Raw genomic sequence first — 21,941 nt, forward strand, 5'->3', positions numbered from 1 at the left:
CTCTGTGCTGGAACCTTCCTCCTCTCTCTGATGCCCTCCATCAAGAGGCCTTACGCCATAGCATAAAGGTGGCAAATCCGGAATGTCCCTTGGCCACTCACTACGGCTCATGCTACGCAGTAACTCAGAGAAGCAAGCAGCCTGAGCCTGGGCCAACATGGCCGTCACCCTTCCAAAGGACTCCAAGAGGAACAGCAAAGAGCAGTGGTTCTCAGACTGGAGTGGGCCTCACCATCACCTGGAGAGGCTGTTCCAATGCAGGTTCCCGCCCTCCACACCCACCCCAGAATTTCTGATGCGGTCGGTTCAAGGTGAAAGCTGAGAATTTACATTTCTAATAAATTCCCAGGTCACACTGATGCTGCCGGTCCCACCCTCAGAACCACAGCACTGATGTTAGGTGTAGACCTAGTACTTACACTGGAGGGATGTGGGTTCAAGTCCCAGCTCGGCCACTTGCCAGGTAACCTTGGATAAATTCCTTGATTTCTCTAACCCTCACTCTCTTCATCTAAAAACATCATGACGACACCCCTGCTGGGCATTCAACAAGCTGACGCAAGGTGGCTACACGTGGGTACCAAGCACCTCTCCTCCCCTCGGCAAGAGGGAACCCCTTTCCCTGTTCCATGCGCAGCCCCCACATTCCCAGGGTCGCACGATGCTCCGTGTGACCCTCCCTGACAGGTGATGGCGGGCAGGGTGCCGTGAATTTGGCTTTCTACAGATACAAAAGGCCTCTCCGGAAATGTCCTGCCCACAAGGGCAGGACCGAGATAAGCGTCAGGGGCTACTCAGCCTACCTCACAAACAGGTAACAAGGCTATTGCAGGACCCTTTTCCTGCGAGGAGGGTCGCTCATGGCTTTCGGCCCTGAGACCAAGAAGTTAAATGACGCATCCAAAACCACACAGCTCTTAATGGCAGAGCTCCAAAGTCAGGACAAACGCATCAGCTGACTCTTCGGTTTCTGACTGACGTTTGCAATCTCGGCACATTAGTTTCTATAGCTACTGTAACAAACAATCACAGCCTGGTGGTTTAAAGCAATACGTATTTATTCTCCCGCAGTCCTGGGGCCCAGAAGTAGGCCGGGGGCTCTCCCAGGGTAGAAGTCGGGGTGTCCACAGGACCGCCCTCCAGAAGGTAGAAGAGAGAGCATTCCCTTGTCTCCCAGTGTCCAGCACTGTGTGCCTTGCGTTCCTTGGCTTGTGGCCCCTTCTTGCATCTTCGAGGCCAACGTCAGCGTCTGTTAATCTCTCTCTACTGACGTCATTCCATCTCCCTCTAGGATACTTGGGTCCCCCCCACCCCGATAATCCGAGCTAACTTCCTCATCTCAAAGTCTCTAGCTTAATCACATCTGCAAAAAAAAAAAAAAAAAAAAAAAAAAAAAAAAAAAAAATCCCTTTTTGCCATATATAACATTCACAGGTTCCGGAGACGAGGACCCGGTTAGCTTTGGGAGCCCTTATTCAGCATACTATACTCACATAGACCATCTAATCCTCCGAGGCACCCCCTTTCATTAGAAAAATAGAAATGATAATATACACTCACGAGAAAGTTGCTAGGAGGTACACTTTAAATTGCTAAAGAAATGCACATTGGATTTTTAAGTGCCTCCTGCATTCTTTTGTGTTATACTAATTCATTCACTCTATTCATCTACTCACCTTTTATGGAACACGTACTATGTGCCGGGTAGCGTGTTAGCTACATGGGATATTAACGTAAAGAGGAACTCTGCCTGTATGGGTTTTATACTGTAATTAAGACAGATAAATGCTCCAGAGAAAATGCCCTGATGCACTATGAAAAGAAAGAGAAGGAAATGTTCTCTAGGGATATAACAGAGCCAGCAGTCTGTCCTCTGGGCGGGAGGCAGGAGGAAAGCTGAAGGAAGAGACTAGAAAGGGACAGGAAAGTGCAGAATAGCCTCGAACATCTGGAAAGTGCCAGGAGTCTCTCCCTGCTGGAGCCCTGGGTGCAAGGAGCTAAGGCACAGCGTGAAAGACAGGAAGAGTGCGGACCAGGGTTGACCGGGAACTGCCCGTGCGCCGTGTAAAAGATCTGCCTGGTACTATGTGCTCCGGGAGCCCCTAAAAAGTGTATGCAGCCCCCTTGATATCCATCCCACTTCCTGCAGAAGTGATAGCTCCTGGCAGGAAATCCTGAAAGTTCCAGCCTCCTGACAGATACCAAACTTCGGCAGAGTTCTCTGTGAAGCGGTACTGACTTAAGTGCCTCCTGCCTTTTCTCCCTTACTGAGACACTTTACGGATTACAGTGTCAGAATTTTATTTTTAGAGCCTCTTGTTATGGCGAGCCATTATCTCCCTTAGGATCTCTGCCAATCTCATTTTTAAATCATTAATTCCCTAAAATTATTCTTCTACCCTTGGATCCCATTTAACTCCCTACTCTGCAGTTCCTTTTGAGAAAGTTCAAAAGATAAATTCACTGTATTATTAGTATATCACGTATAGCACAATCATTCTTATTGCTCATGCAATACACACACACACACACACACACACACACACACACACACATATATATTGGATATATATATTTTGCAACCTGGGTGGTTTTCCTGACTGATGGTAAGGGAGATGTAAATTTAGTTGAGGACATCTGCTTCCTATATGCGGCATCCCTGGTCGGCTGCACCCCTCACTTTACCTCCTGAAACATAGCACCCCTCTCTAATACGCTTTTGTCTGCTGATCTCATTCTCTCCAGAAACTTTAATAAATTGGCAGTGCGCTTCTGTGCTGGAAAGACATTTTGCATTAAAAATTGGGTTCGCAGCAGGCAATCAGCCTGGGGACCACATGTCTAGGAAAGGAGTCATTTTTTAACTAAGAATATTACAAGCCTGGATGGGATAGGGCTTGTGTCCTCTGAAGCACAAATGTCTATCCTCCTGCAAGCAAAATTACTCTACGGCAGGTTGGTGATTAACCCTGTCAACTAACTTTCGGGGCAAGTCCAGCCTACTCACACATTCTCTTCTGGGGTTCTACCGCGGTGGCTTCTGGAACCTATTATACTCTACTGCTTACAACCTGTACTCCAATCACCACTCCTTGCCAGCACTTTGATTTGCTTGTCCTTTTGTTCCCCCATGGCTGATATTAGCTTCTAACCATGCAAACTATACAAAATTTGCGAGTTTATTGTAGTTATCGTTTACCAACTCCTGTGCTGTGATGTAAGCTCGCCCAGAGACGAGACCGGTGTTTTGCCCACTAGTGTACCTCAATACCCGAGACGGTGCCTGCGCGTAGGGGGTGCTGAATAATTACGCTGAACGGTAATACAGACGTTTCCGTGGAGCGATCAGCTGCCAGGTAACTCTTTGGCATCCCTTTACCTCAATCACGTCCACCTATGAATTCACCAAAATGTTTTGACCGCTGTTTCACGTGGCAAATGGTGGTCCAGATCGTGGGCAATTATTCCTGATCTCCAAGACCACCTAACCCCGTGGAGGAGACACATGTGGGCAGAAATACCAGTGGGTATGTAGGATAAGTTAAAAATATGTACCAAAGCACCACAGAGCACAGAAAAAAAAAAAAAATCAATTTGGCTGCATAACAGTGTGGTAGGGAAAAGAGTGCAGGCAGCTTTCGGTGGTAAAGAATGAGTTTCCCAGAATGTTGTCTGGGAAAGAGACAAGGGAGTAGATAGATACAAACCAAATGGATACTTTAAGTGAGAGAATACACAGTGGGCTTGGAGAACCGACAGTCTCTTGGGAATGCCAGAACCTAGCGATGGGTCTCAGGTGTCCCCCTTTCACAAGCCAGACTGGAGACAAAGATTCAAGTACAAGAGGTTTATTTGGGTGATGAAAGAAAATGCCGGCGGTAGAGTGAGAACATGAGATCAGGAAGAAAAAATAGCCGATGAGAGTTATCTTATCAAGCCAGCTGCCACAGAGGGGACTCAAACTCAGTGCTGAGGGGAAACACCGGAAAATGATATAGAAGACAGGCCTCAGTTAGCTCGCTGGAGGGGTGACGGAGGGAAGATCTTCAAACACTAAATCCCCATCATTGGCCGAAGAAAACTCTTGGGGGTCAACAACCTGGCTCTTCTGGCCTGCCGTATGGACCCGTCAGAGCAGCCTTCTGAGACACTAGAGAAGGTCTCACACTCCTACAAGCTGGTGCTCTCCCCTGGAAGCTGGTTTCTGCACACCAATCAGGTAGAGGCAAGGATGTGTCATTCTTTGGGCTTTACTCTGTATTGGGGGGGAGGGGCAGCACTGGATGATCTTAGGCAGGAGGCTAGAAGTGTGAATTAGTGAAACATCATTTTGGTTCCAGAACGGGGGTGGGATGGGGAGAGTGGATAACGAGTCCAGGAGACCAATGTTGAAGATAAATCTCCCACTTGAAAGAGGAGAGATTGCACTAGAAGTCATGTGGTGGTGCTGGAGATGGGGAAGAGATGACAGAAGTCAGATGTTCATGAGTTAGGGTTGACAGAAACTGAGAGTGACTGGGGGAAGGGTGGGGCCAGGGAGGAGCTCCCTCCACTGACTCCCCAGCTTGGATGGTGTAAGTGCTCCCCGAGATGGGGAGTATGAGGGATACGAGTACTGAATTAACATGCTTAGTCTTATTGAACATGTCGACTTAGAGATACCTCCAAAGTACCCACCCGTAGAGTCTGGTGGGCCATAGATACAGGATTATTGAACTCAGGAGACTGATTAGACTGAAGTGCTACTTAGGAATCTCCACTTTGCAGAAGATATTTCAAGATTGGGAAGAAGAAATTCCAGAATAAAGAATTAGACACTTACGACAGAGGAGTAGTCTGTTGAATGTTACTAGGACAGCCTTCTAGCATGGGGTCCTTTGCCAACCTAAAAATGGCGGCACCATCGATAGTCTCTGGGTATTGCTTTGCCTTTATTTCTCTTTACAAATTCCCGCAAGGATTGTTTTTTCCCCTCAGCATAGATAAGGAGGAACAAGACACGCTGTGTGATTTGGGGCAAGTTGTGTCAATGCTTACGGTTGGCTCCTTCATCTGTGAAAAGGGCATCTCCTAGGTGGAGATCAGCTTCTGATGGTCACCTGAAGAAACTTTCCAGAGAGGTAGACTTTCCAAATCTCGCTTTCTCTCCTGAACACAAAAACATAGCAAACTCACGCCCTCACCTCACTCACTAGGCACTTAGCCTTGTTGGCACAAGGACACTCCTCGATGAAACTCCAAGCATTGCCTCCACTGGCATGTACCTTTAACCTGCTGCTACCGATTCATCCTTTACCAAAGACTCGGTTCCTGACTAAAAAACACCTTTTAGAATGGTCACAAAGTCCAAGTAAGCAGCTGAAACCACAACGATAAGAGCCCTCCGTGACAATTTACCTTTCTTCTGCACGGGTTTTATGCCCGAGCGTCTACACATGCGTGGCTTTTCTGCCAAACGGTCATCCTGGCCACGAACGGGATGGCCCCTCCCCAGGAGTGCATAGATGATGACAATTTCTTTCACCATCTTGGCATCTAAACAGGACACTCTATCTGGCAGCGATGCAATGAGCTCCCAGTCGTTTATGGCATGGCTCTGGGCGGGATGGGCTGTGGATGCCTGCACTATATTTTACCCCATCAACTCTTGCTACGAGGGTGTCAGAGAGGGAACACAGCCGCTCGATGTTGAGCGGGCCCAAAAGACAGCCACTGGCAAAATATCGCCTGTGGAATGTATATAAACATCAGAGTTATGCCAGGAGTTGTAGCTTCAAAACATCTGCCAGATCATCACAAACAGCTTCCCTCCCATTCTCAGACCAACAATACCACTATGATCCCTTTACTCCCTCAAGTTCAAGGCCATGGATTGGACTCCTCTTTTTCCCCCCTCATCTCCTATATGTACCCAACATGTATCAATAATAGTAATAGCATTTATTCATCATTTATTACATGTCAGGTGGCCCCCCCCCCCCCCCCACGGTCACAGAGGACTCGCACAGAGTTTCCCTGATGTGCTCAAAGCCACCCTGTTTGAGCTTTGGACTCAGGTGCTGACTTGTTTCACTATTCCCAGAAATATCATGCTGTTCACACAGAGCGGCTGCTTCTTTCTTTTGAAATGACCAAGGTAGGAAATTCACTCACGCGGAAGCCAATCTGGGCCTCGTGCAAAGACATTTCTGATACAGTTTTCCAAAAGTGGAAGAAGTGAGTTCTCCATGCCTCTCCGTTTTCATGCCAACACTGGGCAGTCCCTAGACTAGAACGTCACTGAGACCATTGATCCCTGGGAGGAGGGAGGAGGCGGCAGCTAGCGCGAATGAGCTCAAAAGCCCACCCTTCCCTGAGATCCTGGGACCGGGTTTTCTGGGAACCACCTTGTCATCACCATTTTGTTTGCTGTAGCTCCAGCCCCCACCCTGGCCTCCTGAGGCCACCTCCTAGCTGGCTTCCCAGCTCTCCCTTCCAATTCATCCGGCTTCATCTGGCCACAGCGACTGTCCACCAAATTCGTTTCCATCTCCGACTTTTCTCCTTAAATCTTCAGCGGCTCCCTTTGGCCAACCACACCCATTTCATCCATCTTTGATGTTTCGTGACCTGGCTACATCCTCGATCCAAACTCATTTTTCACTTGCTCAAACTCCATTTCTACTTGTCCGTCTAACCACGTGCCTGGGTCACAGAGACACTGTGCTTATTTCCGCCTCCAATCCTTTCTTCTCCTCTCCTAAAATATTTTCTCCTTCCGGCCACCCCCCCCCCCCCCGACCACCTTACCGTATCTATTTTTTTTTTTTTTTTTTCGGGCCCAAGTCAATTTTGTTTCAGTACAAAGAACTCTAATGAATTTCTCCCCCCAAGGCACAAATCAAGTTGGTGTTTTCTCCTCATTTTCTATTCGTGCAGCAAAGCCACGGGGACCCCAAAATGAACAAGAAATCACCCTGTCCTCTGGGAAGATCGCAATCAGAACCAGCTGCCCTGTGTAGCCATTCGATTCTGAACACTTGATTCCACATCGGCTCATGTTCCTGCTTGTAGGAGCCGATTCTGTCTCTCTCATGAAGGGTACACGGTGAGCTCTTCGAACGCTGCTTCCAGGAAGCAGTAGGCAAGCAATAGCTCCAGGTTGCATGATTGGGGTGTCTAGGATTGCGGAGCTTGAACTTACCCCCATATTCACACAGGCACACACACGTACACACCCACGCAGCCTGCCAATTATTTGGATTTTCAGTGTAGTGGAAAGCGCACAAGGCACCTGAAATCAAACAGACCTGCAACAGAACCCCATCTCCCGGCACTTTCTGGAGAAAAGGAGTGCGGCAAAACCCCAGTGAGAGGAGCAGTGTGAAGGCTGACCCCCTGAGTTTACATTGCCGCTCTGCCACCAGAATAGTCCTTCATTCAATCATTCGCTGCCTCAACATTGTCAACAGAAAAAGGAGGCCACCGTGGTTCACAATGTACCCTTTCTTACTTTAAGGTTATTATTATTATTTTAAAGGAGTGAGTCGATATGTGTAGAGCATTCAGGACAATTCCTAGCAGATGGCATCACGAGTAAGCGTTAGCTATTCTAAATAGCACTACTCATTCAGGGGTGCTGGGGTGGCTCAGTCGGTTAAGCGTCCGACTCTCGGTGTCAGCGCAGGTCATGATCTCACGGTTCGTGGGTTCGAGCCCTGTACGGGCTCTGCGCTGACAGCATGGAGCCTGCTTGGGATTCCTTCTCTCCCTCGCTCTCTGCCCCTCCCCTGCCCACTCTCTCGCTCTCAAAATAAATAACTTGAAAAATATAAAATAAACAAATAAATAAATAGCACTAATTCAGCGACCTGGGGCAGACTGCGTAAATTTCCTGAGCCTCAGTTTTCTCATCCTTAAAATGAGAGCAAGGCTAGGGGCGCCTGGGTGGCTCAGTCAGTTAAGCGTCCGACTTCGGCTCAGTGCTGACAGCTCAGAGCCTGGACCCTGCTTTGGATTCTGTGACCCCGTCTCTCTCTGCCCCTCCTCCACTTGCGCTCTGTCTCAAAAACAAATTAAAAAAAAAAAATTAAAGATGAGAGCAGTGCTGATCTCTGTAAGATGCTCTGAGAACTTAATGTGGAAGCACCGAGAAAGCACCTAGCTTTCCCAGAAGAGGCTCCCTATCTCTGACTCCAGGCCTGGGCTTCTAATCCCCCCACACCGCAAGGAGATCTTCCCCCTGCCTCTGCTCCTTTCAGCTCTTGTGCACACCGGTCACTCATGCTACCGTAGTTAAGCGCTTGTTTTTATCCCATAGAAAATGGGGGCCTCCCACACATTCATCGTTAGAAAATTACAACCTAATTACACTGAATGATTGCAGAAGCAAAGACCGTTCAAGTTCCCCCGAGCCCACAGGCAGCTAGCTTTTCCGCAGCCTGTCCCGGCCCGTTTTGGCCAACTGCGAACAGCAGGAGAGAGGCATCGGCCCTCTCCGGGAAGGTTTGGGGCCCCGGGCACCTCACACCGTGTAAAATCAGGTTGAGAGGAGAATCAAGAGCAACCTTGAAAGCAAAAAGGAGTCAAAGCAGGTCAGACAGCCCCTGCAGGGAGTTTGGGAAGGGGAGGAGAGCCTGACTCACCAGTTAGGCCTGCGGGGATCATGGGAACTGAGTTTCCATGGAGTTTCAGGCTTCCTGAGCCCAGGACACTGAGCCCCGCCTTGCTGCCCGGCAGCTGCAGACCTAAGCCAAGAATTGAGTTCTAAAGGCCCAGGACCCCCAATTATGGGGCCCAGACTGTTACCTTGAGTGCCCCCCTGTTGCCTAGAAACATCGAAGAGCCCCCGCCCCCAGACAGCAATGTAACCAGTGCAGGAAGGTGCTACGGTCCCTTGGGGAGATGCCAAGGGTCTGCCGGGGCTGGGGCTGGCAGGAGAGAGTAGAGGTTAGACCAAAGGGAGGAGACTTTGATCTTGCCTCAAATACTGAGGTGCCTACCTTGCAGCCAATCTGGCTCTTCTCCCAGAGGAACCGAATTGTTCTCGAGGCTCCTATAGACTTCCCAGAGCTGTTTGTCGCTGGAGGAACGCGAAGGGTTTTCGCAAGGTCCTCCTCTGTTCTCTACAGGAGGTCTCCGTCTCTGTAGGACGAGGCGGAGAAGACAAGTTATATGGTAGAGGGATGTAGAGGCTGGCATTTCACTGCAGACCAAGGCTCTCAACAGGGTGGTTGGCACGCAGAGATCCATGCTGGACGTTTAAAGGAGATTATCAAGGCATCAAGGTACAAGGAAAGACCAGAGCACATCGAGTCCTACCATTCTGGAATGTTTTGATAGGGCCAGAGCCCTCTCATGATATTAATAATGCCTAAGAGACATCTCTTGAGTTTATGTTAAGGTTGTACAAATCAATTCATAAGCAATTCCTGACCACTGTGATAAGAGCGGAATAAAGACCAGTTAGAGTCACAATTGTATGTTATTGCTAAGCGATATCACCGAAAGACAACTAGAGTGATGACAGGGAGGGATAATGCTGACCCAAAAGGCACGTCAGTTGTTCCTCTATTGGCAAATATTGGTTTGGGGCGCCCACAATTTTCTAGTCAATTAATAGTTCTAGAATTGTAGGTTTAGGGTGGAAAGTGAAAAAGGCAGAGGGTTGCCATTTTCCTGAATAGATCAGACTACAGCTCGGTGCTCATTACACAGGACCACGCCTGTTGAGTTGTTGAAAGTGAATAAAATGGTTACTAAAATTAGAGTCCCTTCGTCTAAGCGGTCCCTGAACAGTGGTGGAGGAATGAAATCTTCCCTAGATATTTTGTTTCTATTTACCACACAGTTCTAAACCAACCACAGTAGAAGAAAGGACATTATTACCTAATCTTAGGGAACTATCAAGTTTGGGGCAACTGAACTTATTTTATAAAGCTGAAGGGAGGTTAGGGGCGCCTGGGTGGCTCAGTCATTTAAGCATCCGACTTTGGCTCAGGTCATGATCTCCCGGTTCATGGGTCCAAGCCCCACGTCGAGCTCTGTGCTGACAGCTCAGAGCCTGGAGCCTGCTTTGGATGCGGGCTCTCTCTCTCTCTCTCAAAAATAAATTTTAAAAATCTTAAAAATTTAAAAGCCGAAGAGAGGTGAAATAATTTTTTCGAAGCCACCCATACAGTAAGAAGGGACTTGAGGTTGGAGTGTCTCTAAAGGTTTGTGCCGTCTCTTGTGCTGCTTATCTAAGGGACCTGGTTGTGCCCCCTGGACCCGTAACAGCTAACTTTTATGGAGCACCGACTGTGTGCTGTTATCTTTTAAAGTACACCTCACGTATTCACCGATTTAACCCTTCTGACAATTTTATGATGCTGTGATTATTTCCATATTACAGAGGAGATGACGGAGGTTCTATTACTTGTCCAAGTTCACACAACTGGCACAAGGCAGCCCCAAGTTTCCCATCTAGGACACCTGTACCCTGCTTCTCCCCTCCCAGTCATCTAAGCACATGGGGGGCAGCGGGGGGGGGGGGGGTTACAGGAATCTTGAAGAGGTAGGGGGTATCATTCTGCCTATGGTGGGACCCAGTGAGGTTTCAGTCCCAGATTCCATGCTCTGGACCGAGTCTGAAACTCTGATAAGATGCAAACCATATAGACGTCTTTATGAGAATCTCACATTCTAGGAGAGACTGTCCGCAATACAGAAGGGGGTTGGTAGGTAGGGAAACACCCGAGACTCTCTGTCTCTGACACCTGGGGGGTGAGACCTTCTGCCCCATGGCTTCCCCCACCCACCCCGTCCCCACACACAGAACGCATACACTCACAGCCTAACAATACTGGCCCATTTTCGTTTTTAAAAAATATTTTTAAGTTATTTATTTGTTTTGAGAGAGAGAGAGAGAGAAAACACAGGTAGGGTGGGTCAGCACAGAGCCCACCGTGGGGCTCGAACTCACAAACCGTGAGATGGTGACTTGAGCTGAAATCAAGACTCAGACGCTTAACTGACTGAGCCACCGAGGGGCCCGCCCCCGTGTTTATTTCCATCTGTGGACGGGCTCCACCCTCCCTGAGACAGAGAGGAAACTGACTTGTCCTGACACCCACCGAGCCTGGAAGCAAGTCTATCCCTGGCCACTCACCTGAAGACACAGGTAGTCAGGGCTTGCGTGGTGCCAGCTCCGTCGCAGAGCCAAGAACCCCACGTCCAGAACCTGATGGGGTGAAACTCTGCCGGGAAGAGGCCGCTTTGTGGGCCCCGGCTCCCCGGGGTTCACCTACTTCTGACAAACTCTCGCCTCAGCAGCCCGAAAAGGGCAGCGCCGTGGCCGCGGGGCGCAGGGAAGCGCTGCCCTGCCTCTCTCTGATGCAGGAGGCTGTCTCCAAAGGGCGGCTTATAACCACTAACTTGCGTGGGTGGCTATCTTGCAGCTGATTTCCCTTGAGAGGTGGTTGTTCTCCATCCACAGGGTCAGCAAGAGTAGCTGCCTCATGGCCACCACCCTGTGTAGCCAATTGAGTCTTCAAGTGCCCTCAGGGGGGTTAGGGGAGGCACGATCTGGGATCCGGGCTTTGAGCCACGCGTCAAGAGTTAACATTTCGATGCTGAAACTCCTTACTTTGGCAAATGAGGCCGACGGCCCTACCCCACGTGATTACTGGAGGTGCAATGAGCTAACCTACCCCCAGTACCTGATAATGGTCACTAATATTCCGAAAGCCGCTGGGCCGGGTGCTGGGGTCGGTTTCCTCGTTTGATCCTCACCACGTCCTGTGAGAGACTGTCCGCGATACTCCGGAGAAGAATGTCAGGGAAATCTGCGATTTGCTTCCCGTCAGATAGTTGGAGAAAAAAGCCCACATCAAACCCAGCCGGGGATGACTCCAACATTTGTGTCTTTGCCCAACCCCAGGGCTTCCTACTAGGTCGGCCTGCGGCGGGCACACAGGTACTTTGGTTCACCCCGCCCCCCTTGGTTTTGATATGCATACTTGGGCTTTTTAAAAAGCACAGTTTGGTCACTCCCCATACAACATATGGCATCCCGAGTAATCAAATGCCTACCCGGTCACTAAGGGGCTGAGGCATTCTGGGTGCTGTGCTCCATTCAGACCCATCGCCAGGCAAACCAACAGATGTCTTAGAAGGCAGCATCGACTGCCTGTGAACGGGCAGTGTTAATGATGACCCAATAAAACGCTGCGTGTCAATTACCAGCTACAGCCAATTACTAGCTACAGAGCTACCGGACGGACGGAGCCCTAGGTCTTGGGATGCAAACTCCTCCTCCTTCCAGGAGCTTCCCCTTTCTCTTAATTAGCAATTAGGCTGCAATGCTTTAGACCAGCAGGTTAGGCTTGGGGAAAGACTAAGGGAGGGCCGGAAAGGAAAGATGGAGCCAACATTTCTGCAGCCTGTGGCTGCCGAGGAAGAAAAGGAGGATAATTTGAGGATGTTCCCTCCCTTGGGGCACTGGCGTGGGGGACGGGCCAGCAGCTGTACTCTGAAGGGTTTAAGAGCAAGTAATAAACGTGGGTTAGGGAGGCTCCCTGGGTCACCATAGAAACGAAAGTGGAGGATAACAAGCCTCATCCTCATGCCTGTGTTCCAGGACCCCGACCACCACGGAGAACATTGGGTTTTAAGCTCCTCAGGGAAGGCTTTTGGGCTTTAACCGATCTGATCTGCATGCGAAAACTCCTGTTTAGTTCGAGAGCGTCGGGAAGGCTCCATGGTCCTGATAGTTTCACCTGCCATCCTTCATCACCTCCAGAGTGAAAGGATGCGGAACAGCCCTTCGGGCTCACTGGGGTGCACACGGGACCTCTGTCCACCCAAGTCGTTCCCTTTCTCGGTTAGTCTGCCTCGGTGTCCCTCACCCGAGTGTGACCTGCCTCGGGTCATCGGTGATGTTTTCCAAAAGGTAAATGAGTCATTCTTTCAAATGACGGTCACCCACTTGTGTCCCTGTATCTTGACCCCCGGATCCCCTTGCTGTGAACGCATCGGATAATGTACGGTTTCCCCCAGGGGAGTGGTCCCACTGCGGCCACAAGTGGTGGGGGCATTGGGATAGCATCAAACCCAAAGACTAGGGGGACTGAGTGCACTAGAGAATCTGTAGAAATTCTAGGCTCCGGGCACCCGGGGGGCTCAGTCAGGTAAGCGCCCGACCCTTGATTTCGGCTCAAGTCATGATGTCGCCGACGTGGGATCAAGCCCTCTGTCGGACTCCATGCTGAGCGTGGAGCCTTCTTGAGATACCCTCTCCCTCTCTCTCTGCCCCTCCCTTGTACGTGCATGTGCTCTGTCTCTCAAAATAAATCAATCAACTTTAAAAAAAAAAATTCCAGGCTCACTTTCAGAAATAATAAAGATAGCCCACGAAATAAAGAGACCAGCAAGACATTTTACACACCTCAAATGGGCAATAAATCGATTTCCATCTACCATACTGTACTTACAGGAAATATTCATGATCCCGCAGTTTGGATGAAGGGCTTTATTTATTTTATTTAATTGCAGATACTAATCACACTCACGCCTTTTGTCCCCTCTTGTGTCTGGTTTTACAACCAACTGTTGAGTGTCTTTTCAATTTTAGCATCCTTAAGCTAGAACTTAGAGGGACTGTCACAAACACAGAGGCAATGTAAAATTCTCCTAATTGAGGAAAAGATATACAAGGACCAATCCATCTATACTAGATTTTCATATAAATTGGAGGAGCAGAGAGAGATTACTATAATTCTGGTTATAAATGATTTCTGAGGAGCCCGTTTATTTTGCTTTCGGACAGCAGTTAAAGCAGTATAGAAAATTCCTGTGCAGAGCGCCAGTTAATTATTTTATTCATTCAAAAATACCATTTGGGTTTCCTCTCAGGAGCTTCTAATCTAGTGGACAGACCAAACTGCTTGTAAAAATCTCAATTTGGGATAAACAGAATTGCCTTTTAATAAATACTGGCCACTTTCTCAGAGAAAATAAATTTGGAGAGTTTTTTCAATCATTGAGGAAATCTGCTCGGTACAATGTGCCGGCTCAAAGTTCACTTGTTTTCACAGTGAATTCCTTTCCGATACCCTTACCTCACCAAACGCTTCAGACCAGGCTTGTGCTCAAGGTCCTTTTTTTTTTTTTTTTTTTTTTTTTTTTTATAAATAGCAAAGCTACTCGGAACGCCAAAAAGGGAATTGAATCCATACCAGGGAAACACTGCAGAAGAGAGTCTGGACTCCGGCTAAGACATACCTGGGTCATAGCCCAACTCTGTCACTTACCTAGCCGAATTAATTTATGCAAGATGTTTCATCTCTCTGAGCCTCCGTTTCTCATTCATAAAAGGGCTGTTGTCTGGATTAAACGTTACATAGAACAGAACGTAATACAGCAGGTGTCGGTGAATGGGAACTTCACCGATGTAGTGGTGATTGCTACATCACCACTACGTTCCGGTGTGTTGGCCAAAGCTTCACTTTGGATACCCCCCCCCTTTTTTTTTTTAGCAGCCTGACTGTGGTCAGGGCCCAAACAACAGTGGACACGCAAAGGATCAACTCTTTTTTTGTTGTTGTTAATTTTTTTTTTTTAACGTTTATTCATTTTTGAGACAGAGAGAGACAGAGCATGAACGGGGGAGGGTCAGAGACAGAGAGGGAGACTCAGAATCCGCAGCGGGCTCCAGGCTCCGAGCCGTCGGCACAGAGCCCGACGCGGGGCTCGAACTCACGGACCGCGAGATCATGACCCGAGCCGAAGTCGGACGCCCAACCGACTGAGCCCCCCGGGCGCCCCGAAAAGGATCAACTCTTAATTCCTTGCTCTTTGGACAACACGCAGGCGGGAGGAAACCAAACCTTTGCACGTGCGTTGGATCCACAATTCACCATCCATCCTTTTTTTGCGGGGGCGCCAACCCATGGGGGCACCAGAGTAGCATTGCAGAGCATCTGAGAATTAAAAAAAAACAAGGGGACCAGAAAGGAGAAGTCCGGTCGATCAGAAAAGCCTGGGTGGGAGGGAAAAGGGAAGTCGCTGTTGAGAGGGCAAAATGGGACAGCGGTGGCTCCCAGACACCTCCAGGCTGTGGGAACAGACCTCTCTTTCTACCTGCTGGATGTTTAGTTTGCCTCTAGTTCCCAAAGGGAGCAACAACAACCAACAAAACAAAACAAAACCCAAGGATTCCATCAGCCAGATGTCTCCATTTTCATGAGCTTTATCCATTTATCCACTGACCCCATTAGCACAGGACATCTCCCAAGATTCAGTTCAACACACTGGCTCTCCAAGACGGTTGGTGCTCTCTGGACACATCCCCCCAGGGCAGACGATCCTGAGGTTTTGGGTTAAAATTAAGTATTGGCCTGGTAAGGAACAAACTCGGTGTATAGAATTGTTTGGGGCAAGGGGGACGGGGCAGTATCTATAAGATAAAGTTTATACTTTTAACCATTATTAGTATACAGTTCTGGTCCTTATTATATTCACACCACCATTCATCCGTCTCCAGAACTTTTCCATCTTCCCCAGGTGCAATCCTGTACCCATTAAGCAATAACTCACGTTCCCCTCCCCCTAAGCCCCTAAGAACCTCCGTTCTATTTTTCTGTCCCTTTGAACCTGACCACCCCAGGTACCTTACATAAATGGAAAACACACGGCATTTGTTCTTTTGTGACTGGCTTGTTTCGCTCAGCGTTAACATTTTCCAAGTCCATCCATGTCGTAGCACGTGTCAATTTCCTTCCTTTTTAAGGCTGAACGATTATGTAAACTCGTAAGCGAAGATGCTGCCGGCTCCCTGGACGGCCTCATACTTTGAGCCTGGCTATAAAATGTCACGCTCAACAAGGCTTTAAAAACTGAATTATTTCATTAGTATATAACCTGAAAGTGTTCCTGAGTATTAATTATAGCTGGTAAAAAGTAACAAGTGCATGGATTTCTTTTCACGGACACCGTCTTCACACGGCGGTATCTTAAGTTGGAAACTAGGTATTGGCATCCTTGCAAAGAAATACCGGCACTTGGTTAGTGCCTGGGGCTGCAGAGTCTTTCGGGGAAGTCACACTCCATGATTCCCTGGCATCTGGTGACAAAGCACGTACACAGAAGCCTCCAGATAATTCAGGATCCCGAGGTTGCTCCCTGAAATAACCAGACCCAAACCAAACGGCTAATGTCTCATCAAACGTTCTTCCCGTTCTCTCTTACAAATCACCCTTGCTAAAAAGTTGTTTCACGCTCACATCGCTATCTACTTATGGGTTTATTAATTTATTTAGTATTTTTATGTCTACAACGTATGTTTTCTTAAATGCTGCAAAAAATTTGGTTCCAGTCCATAAAGGCTATTACAGAGTACACAAGAAAGCCTAGCCCTTCTGTAGGAGGAAGGAAGGTCTCCCGGCCATGTATGCATAAAAATTATTCTTTTTTTTTTTTAATTTTTTTTAACCTTTATTTTTGAGACAGAGAGAGACAGAGCATGAATGGGGGAGGGTCAGGGAGAGGGAGACACAGAATCTGAAACAGGCTCCAGGCTCTGAGCTGTCAGCACAGAGCCCGACGCGGGGCTCGAACTCACGGACCGTGAGATCATGACCTGAGCCGAAGTCGGCCGCTTAACCGACTGAGCCACCCAGGCGCCCCTCTTGTAAATTTTTCACTGGAGAAGTATGCCTTTCTAAGCTATGTCTTCAACTTTTGAGACATCACCTCTCCCCATGAGACACCCCTTCCTCTCTGTCCTTTGAACTATTACAGGATGAGATGAGAAAGGAACTAAAAGGGGAATGGAATTTTTGTGATCACAGTAGAAAGATAATTTGGACTGAATAATAGATGAAGACACCAGAAGGAAGAGCTTGTAGGATGAGGTGGAGAACAAAATATTGGCCCCTGAAGTCTGTGCTACAAGTGATTTTTTTCCAAGAATTTTGTATATCACGCCTGTCATAAACATTTAGTTTCATTGTGCAATGAAGACAGATGACAAGAATTTGCTGCTCCAACAACCAGGAAAAAAAAAAAAAAAAGCAACTCCACTATGTCCTTGGAATCTGGCTTTTTTTGGTTTCAAATGTGCAGTGGGAAACTTGTGCCTGCAAGGGCTGGGGTTGGGGACAGTTGTTTCTGTAACTAATTGGACATCTACATAATCACAAAAATCGGGGCAGGTCCCTCGATTCTCGTCTGTTCTAAAGCCAGCACTTGCTCTAAAGTTAGGAGGCATGCAGGCTTGAGAGAGGTGCACAGCTAAGCTGTCCCACGCTGACTCACTTACATAAGCGTCAAGGTTATGAAGGTTTTCTCCATTTTGGGTCTAAGTGGTAGGAAGGAAAAACATGTTTTAAGAGTCAGCCATCAGGGAAGAAAAGTGCTTGGGAAGGTCTTAGCTTAGGGAGAACTTTTGTAGATAGGAGGATGATGGGAGATGTGAAGAAATGATTGAAGGCAAAGAGGCTGGTGGAAAACCGTTGTGGGGAAAGTTCCAGAACATGAGGTGGACAGCCAACAATGGCCAGGAATAAGGTACATACCTTCCATGGAGAGGAGAGACCAGTGAACAATCAAGAGAGAGGGAGGAATTTTGGCATTGAGAGAAAGGATGCTGGAGAAACTCGGTACCTCATCAGCAAATTAGGAAGTGAGGTCACCTTCTGAGAAAGAATTTGGAATTCTGGAACTTGGGTCTTGGGAAGTTTTGGCCTAGCCCCAGTAAGAAATATAAGAGGTAACTGGAAAGGTGAATAAAAGAATGATCAAGCGGGTGAGCTAGAGTCGTAGTGGAACATTAGAAGGGTGTGAAATCTCAGACATGGGGCAGTTTCAAGTGACGATTCGATCTAAGGTGGTTGAGCAGATCAAGTACAAAGCCAAGGTATCAGTGCCACCTACTGGCTTATGGAAGCCAATGAGGAGGCAAATAAGAGCTACAGAGAATTTTAAATGTTTACAGCACTATCTGGATAACATTTGCTTGACCTAACCATGTATCCTCTGTAATTACAAAGGAGACTTTGGGTATAGAAATGGCAAAACTCTCAGAACCATCTAAATAGCATTTGATTTAGCAGAGCAAGGTGCATTTAGCTTAAAATCCTACCCTTGTGTTGCAACCAATACACCATGGAAATTAAGGTGGATGGCTATCAAGAGTTCGGAAAAACAAACCCGTGTCTGTTCCTATAGGCGTGAATGTCAAGGTAAAGTACCAGTAGAGCGGACAGTCCGGTGTGTATGCCTTTGCTTTTCTGTTCTAGATGTTAATCTAGACTGTCCAAGGAAGTGAAAGGCTACCGGCTAGCATTTGGATTATAACGATCTCTTTTCAAATCATTCTTCTCAAAAATCCTTGAGGACCGAAGAGCAGGCTCTTTTCTGTATATGTCTAAATGTCACCTACTACCCAGCACATAGATGTTCAAAAAGTATCCATGGAACGAATGCGTGAACAAATGAATAATCTATGATCCTACGTTCCTCTAGAATACACTTTCTTTGGGTTTGGAAGCCTCTGGAAACCATCCCTCACTCCTCTTCCACTCAGCACATGCCTTTGGAAAGATACATAGCGACCATCCAGCTCCGTAAACACAAATTATTAGCATTAGCAACGTAGGCAGGATCTACTCCTTCCTACCAGGTCTGCCTTTATCTTGTGAGTGTCTGGACTGATAATCACTACTCTCAGTTGGTTGTGGCAAAAGTCACACTGTGACAAAAGTGGGAGAGATGACAGCAAGGGCAATCATTAGGAGGTAGAATGGGGAGCCTGAATAAATAAAAGGCCATATAAACATGAGGCCTATATTGAATGAGGCAGTCTCAACTTGAAATCACCCATTCCCACTAGACAGAAGTCCCAGCTTTTTTCTCCCTTGGAAACCAAGCTTTCTGATGACCAAGAATGCAACTTGTCCATTTCTAATACCTTTGTGTGAATTAGCAAAAGGTGTCCCCTACAGGGGCAGAGGCAGAGACAGCCAAACCAGAGTGCGTGGCTTGGTGAGATGAACATGGGCTGGATTTCTGCTTCCACATGGCCACTGGGACAGGCACCTTGTGCAGTGAACAACCTGCACGTTTGCATTCTTTGCCCCCACTGGGTACTCACTCTTTGGGGTATTGGGCTCCCGGGAGTCACTCCTGAGCTAAAAACTATGGTTCCATTCTAAAAGTTATATATCAGGGGCGCCTGGGTGGCTCAGTCGGTTAAGCGACCGCCTTCAGCTCAGGTCATGATCTCACGGTTTACGAGTTCAAGCCCTGCGTCGGGCTCTGTGCTGATGGCTCAGAGCCTGGAACCTGCTTTGGATTCTCCCTCTGTCTCTCTGTCCCTCCCCTGCTTGTGCTCTGTCTCTGTCTCTCTCTCTCCCTCTCTCTCGAAAATAAAAAAATGAAAAGTTATGTTTTTTCTTTTAAAAAAAATCAAAAGTTACATATCAGATTCCTTGGCAACGACCGAGCGACAAAGAACAGAGTCTGGGATGTGCAGGATATGCCACATTAGATAGATAATTGCATTGCTCCGAATATGTACTTTTCCCCTTTAGTTAACAAAACTTGCAGAGTAACGACATCAAAGGCTTTTTCCGTGTAGAAGGACAAAATCTCCCTGCCGCCTCATTTTCATTTTTGTGGTTAGTGCAAGGGAAGGATTTATATATCTAAGGTTACCTCACCTAGTAAGCTTACCTAGTTCAGTAAAGCCATGGGACAATGCAGAGGGGTGAACTTCCTTCAATTTCTCACCAGTCAAGTCTATGTTTCCATGGCTTCAAAGCAACTACAATAAAGCAGGCAGCAAATCTTAGCGTTTCAGTGAGACTTGGTTAAACCATGCGTGAGAAACTGCTACCTCCCTATTCTGGCTGGATCTCAGATTGACAAGGTTCAGACGTACTTACAGGGGGTGGAGTGATTCTCCTGAAATCTGAAACCATGTTTTCTGTGCGTGATTGGTTTCCAAACCATACAGAGTGAGTCTTTGGATCAGACTAAAGAAACTTCTCGATTTCTTCTAGGACAGTGGGGGGAGAAGACGTTGTGTAGTGTGAGTAGAGGGTTGAGTTCAATGAGACCCATCATTGGTTTATCACTGGATTATCACCTTCAAAGAGGCTGGCTTGTCCCCACCATCTTTGCTGGGAGAGTAATTTCTTACATGTTCACAAGAAGTTTGGGAAGCTACACGTGCTTCAGTGGAAAGGCCTCCTGTGTGTTTTTCCTTGGGAGGGATACTTTCCAAATAAGTGAAGAATTCTGTGGCTATCTCTTCATTGTTACTCTTTCAGGGTGAGATGCAGCTCACATCTGTCAAATGTTACCCAAGCTTTGACTCCCCTTCTTGACTAGTTACCATAATAACCCCAGAGTTGTGGGTGGGTCCTGCCTGTTGCTTGACTTGAACCAAGGCTGTAACGGAGGTCTCTGGGGTCCAAGCATTCTCAGCCGTTAACAGGCAAGTCAGAAGGAGCTCAGTAAAGGGGTCCTATGAGAAGCCCCCCTTGGCCTCTCTGTGCTTATTTAATCCGTAACACATGTTGACTAGATCCAAAATTATGTCATTGCCTCATAACTTTTTGAGGTTCCAAATTCCGAGGCCCTTGGGAGAGGAGCAGTTGTTATTATAAGGTCAGGACTTAGGACCGGCAACTGAAGCCATCCAAGGTCTCCTCTCTGTGTTGTTTCCATCGCTTTCGGGCAGCCACGGAGCGATCTGGCTGCTCTCAGACTGACGGCCGAGGCAGCGCTGCCATGTGGAAACGAGGTAAACAATTAGGTTTTGTTCCCTAGGAGAATACATCGATGAGCATGGCCACTGCCAGATCTGTGACGCCTCGTGTGCCAAGTGCTGGGGGCCCACTCAGGAAGACTGCACTGGCTGCCCTGTCACAAGGTGAGTGGCCTTTCAGTACCTCCTGTGGTTGGGAGCTCATGGGTGGCAGGTTGGAGAGAGGAGGCGTTTACGACCTTAAAGACACCCCCTTGGGCCTGCAGGAAAAAGAACCAAACACCTTTCCATGACACAAAAACTCCCCACGGTCTGGCCACAGCGCACCTCTGTAACATCTTCTCTCCATGATGCCCAGTACCCCCTGCCAGAACCAGCTCCCTGGACACTAGAGAGGCTTTCATCCATGAAGACGACGGTGCCTGTGACAACTACAACCCCTTCTGCACACCCATTATCTCCATCTGCTGATCAAATATCTACTCATTTTTCTAGAGTCAGTTCAAGGGTGAATTATTCTACAAAGGTATTTTGACCTCTTCGCAGAATTACCCTTCTCCTCTTTAGGTTTTCCTGTGCTCTGTATACACTTCTGTAAGAGCACCGGTGACATTTTAAAACATTCAGTTACAAATCTCGGTATCTCTAGAGATGGGCTGTATTTCCAGAAGTCCCTTGAGACACCTTTGTATCTCCATCACCTATCACAGCGCAGGGAAAATAGTAGGCACTCGATAAATGTTTGGTAGCTGAATGGATGAGGAAATAACAAGTATTGGAATGGGACGAGGAATGGGACGATGTCCATGTTTGGACATCTTTGAACTAAGGGAACTTACTAGCATTCGTTTTACTAAGGCAGCTACCATTGTCCAGGATATACTGCAGGAGTCACGACTGTCTGAGGCTCATCAAAAGTGAGAAAAAAACTCTAGGACCATAACCAGCCATTTAAAAAACTGAAACCCACTGGTACACGAAAGGAGATACAGCTCCACGGCCATTGGGGTAGTGTAACTGTCTTGAGCAGCCCATGATTTAGCTCTTGGAGAAAGAAAAGCGTGTGCGTGGATCTTGAATTCAGGTGTCCTCTCAAGGAAATCTTGTTTCCCAGGAAGAATATTTCACTCATCTCCCTGAGCGCTCCATTTTGCTCACGTCTCTTCCTTGAGGAAAATAACTTGCGAATATGTGCAAGAAAGGGCATCGT

General features: G+C 47.7%; 1 protein-coding gene across 3 annotated transcripts in view; it reads left to right on the forward strand.

Moving 5' to 3' along the window:
* The window catches only part of PCSK5 (proprotein convertase subtilisin/kexin type 5), a 450,831-nt gene that overhangs the window by 326,180 nt on the left and 102,710 nt on the right, over positions 1–21,941 (forward strand). For all 3 annotated transcript variants that reach the window (XM_078436932.2, XM_078436933.2, XM_078436934.2), the window contains exon 21: positions 20,794–20,896. In XM_078436932.2, coding sequence (XP_078293058.2) covers positions 20,794–20,896 — 103 coding nt within the window. The remainder of the gene's footprint in view (positions 1–20,793; positions 20,897–21,941) is intronic.

Source organism: Panthera onca, chromosome D4 (genome assembly GCF_046562875.1).
Source record: "Panthera onca isolate mPanOnc1 chromosome D4, mPanOnc1 haplotype 2, whole genome shotgun sequence".
NCBI classification, from domain to species: domain Eukaryota; kingdom Metazoa; phylum Chordata; class Mammalia; order Carnivora; family Felidae; genus Panthera; species Panthera onca.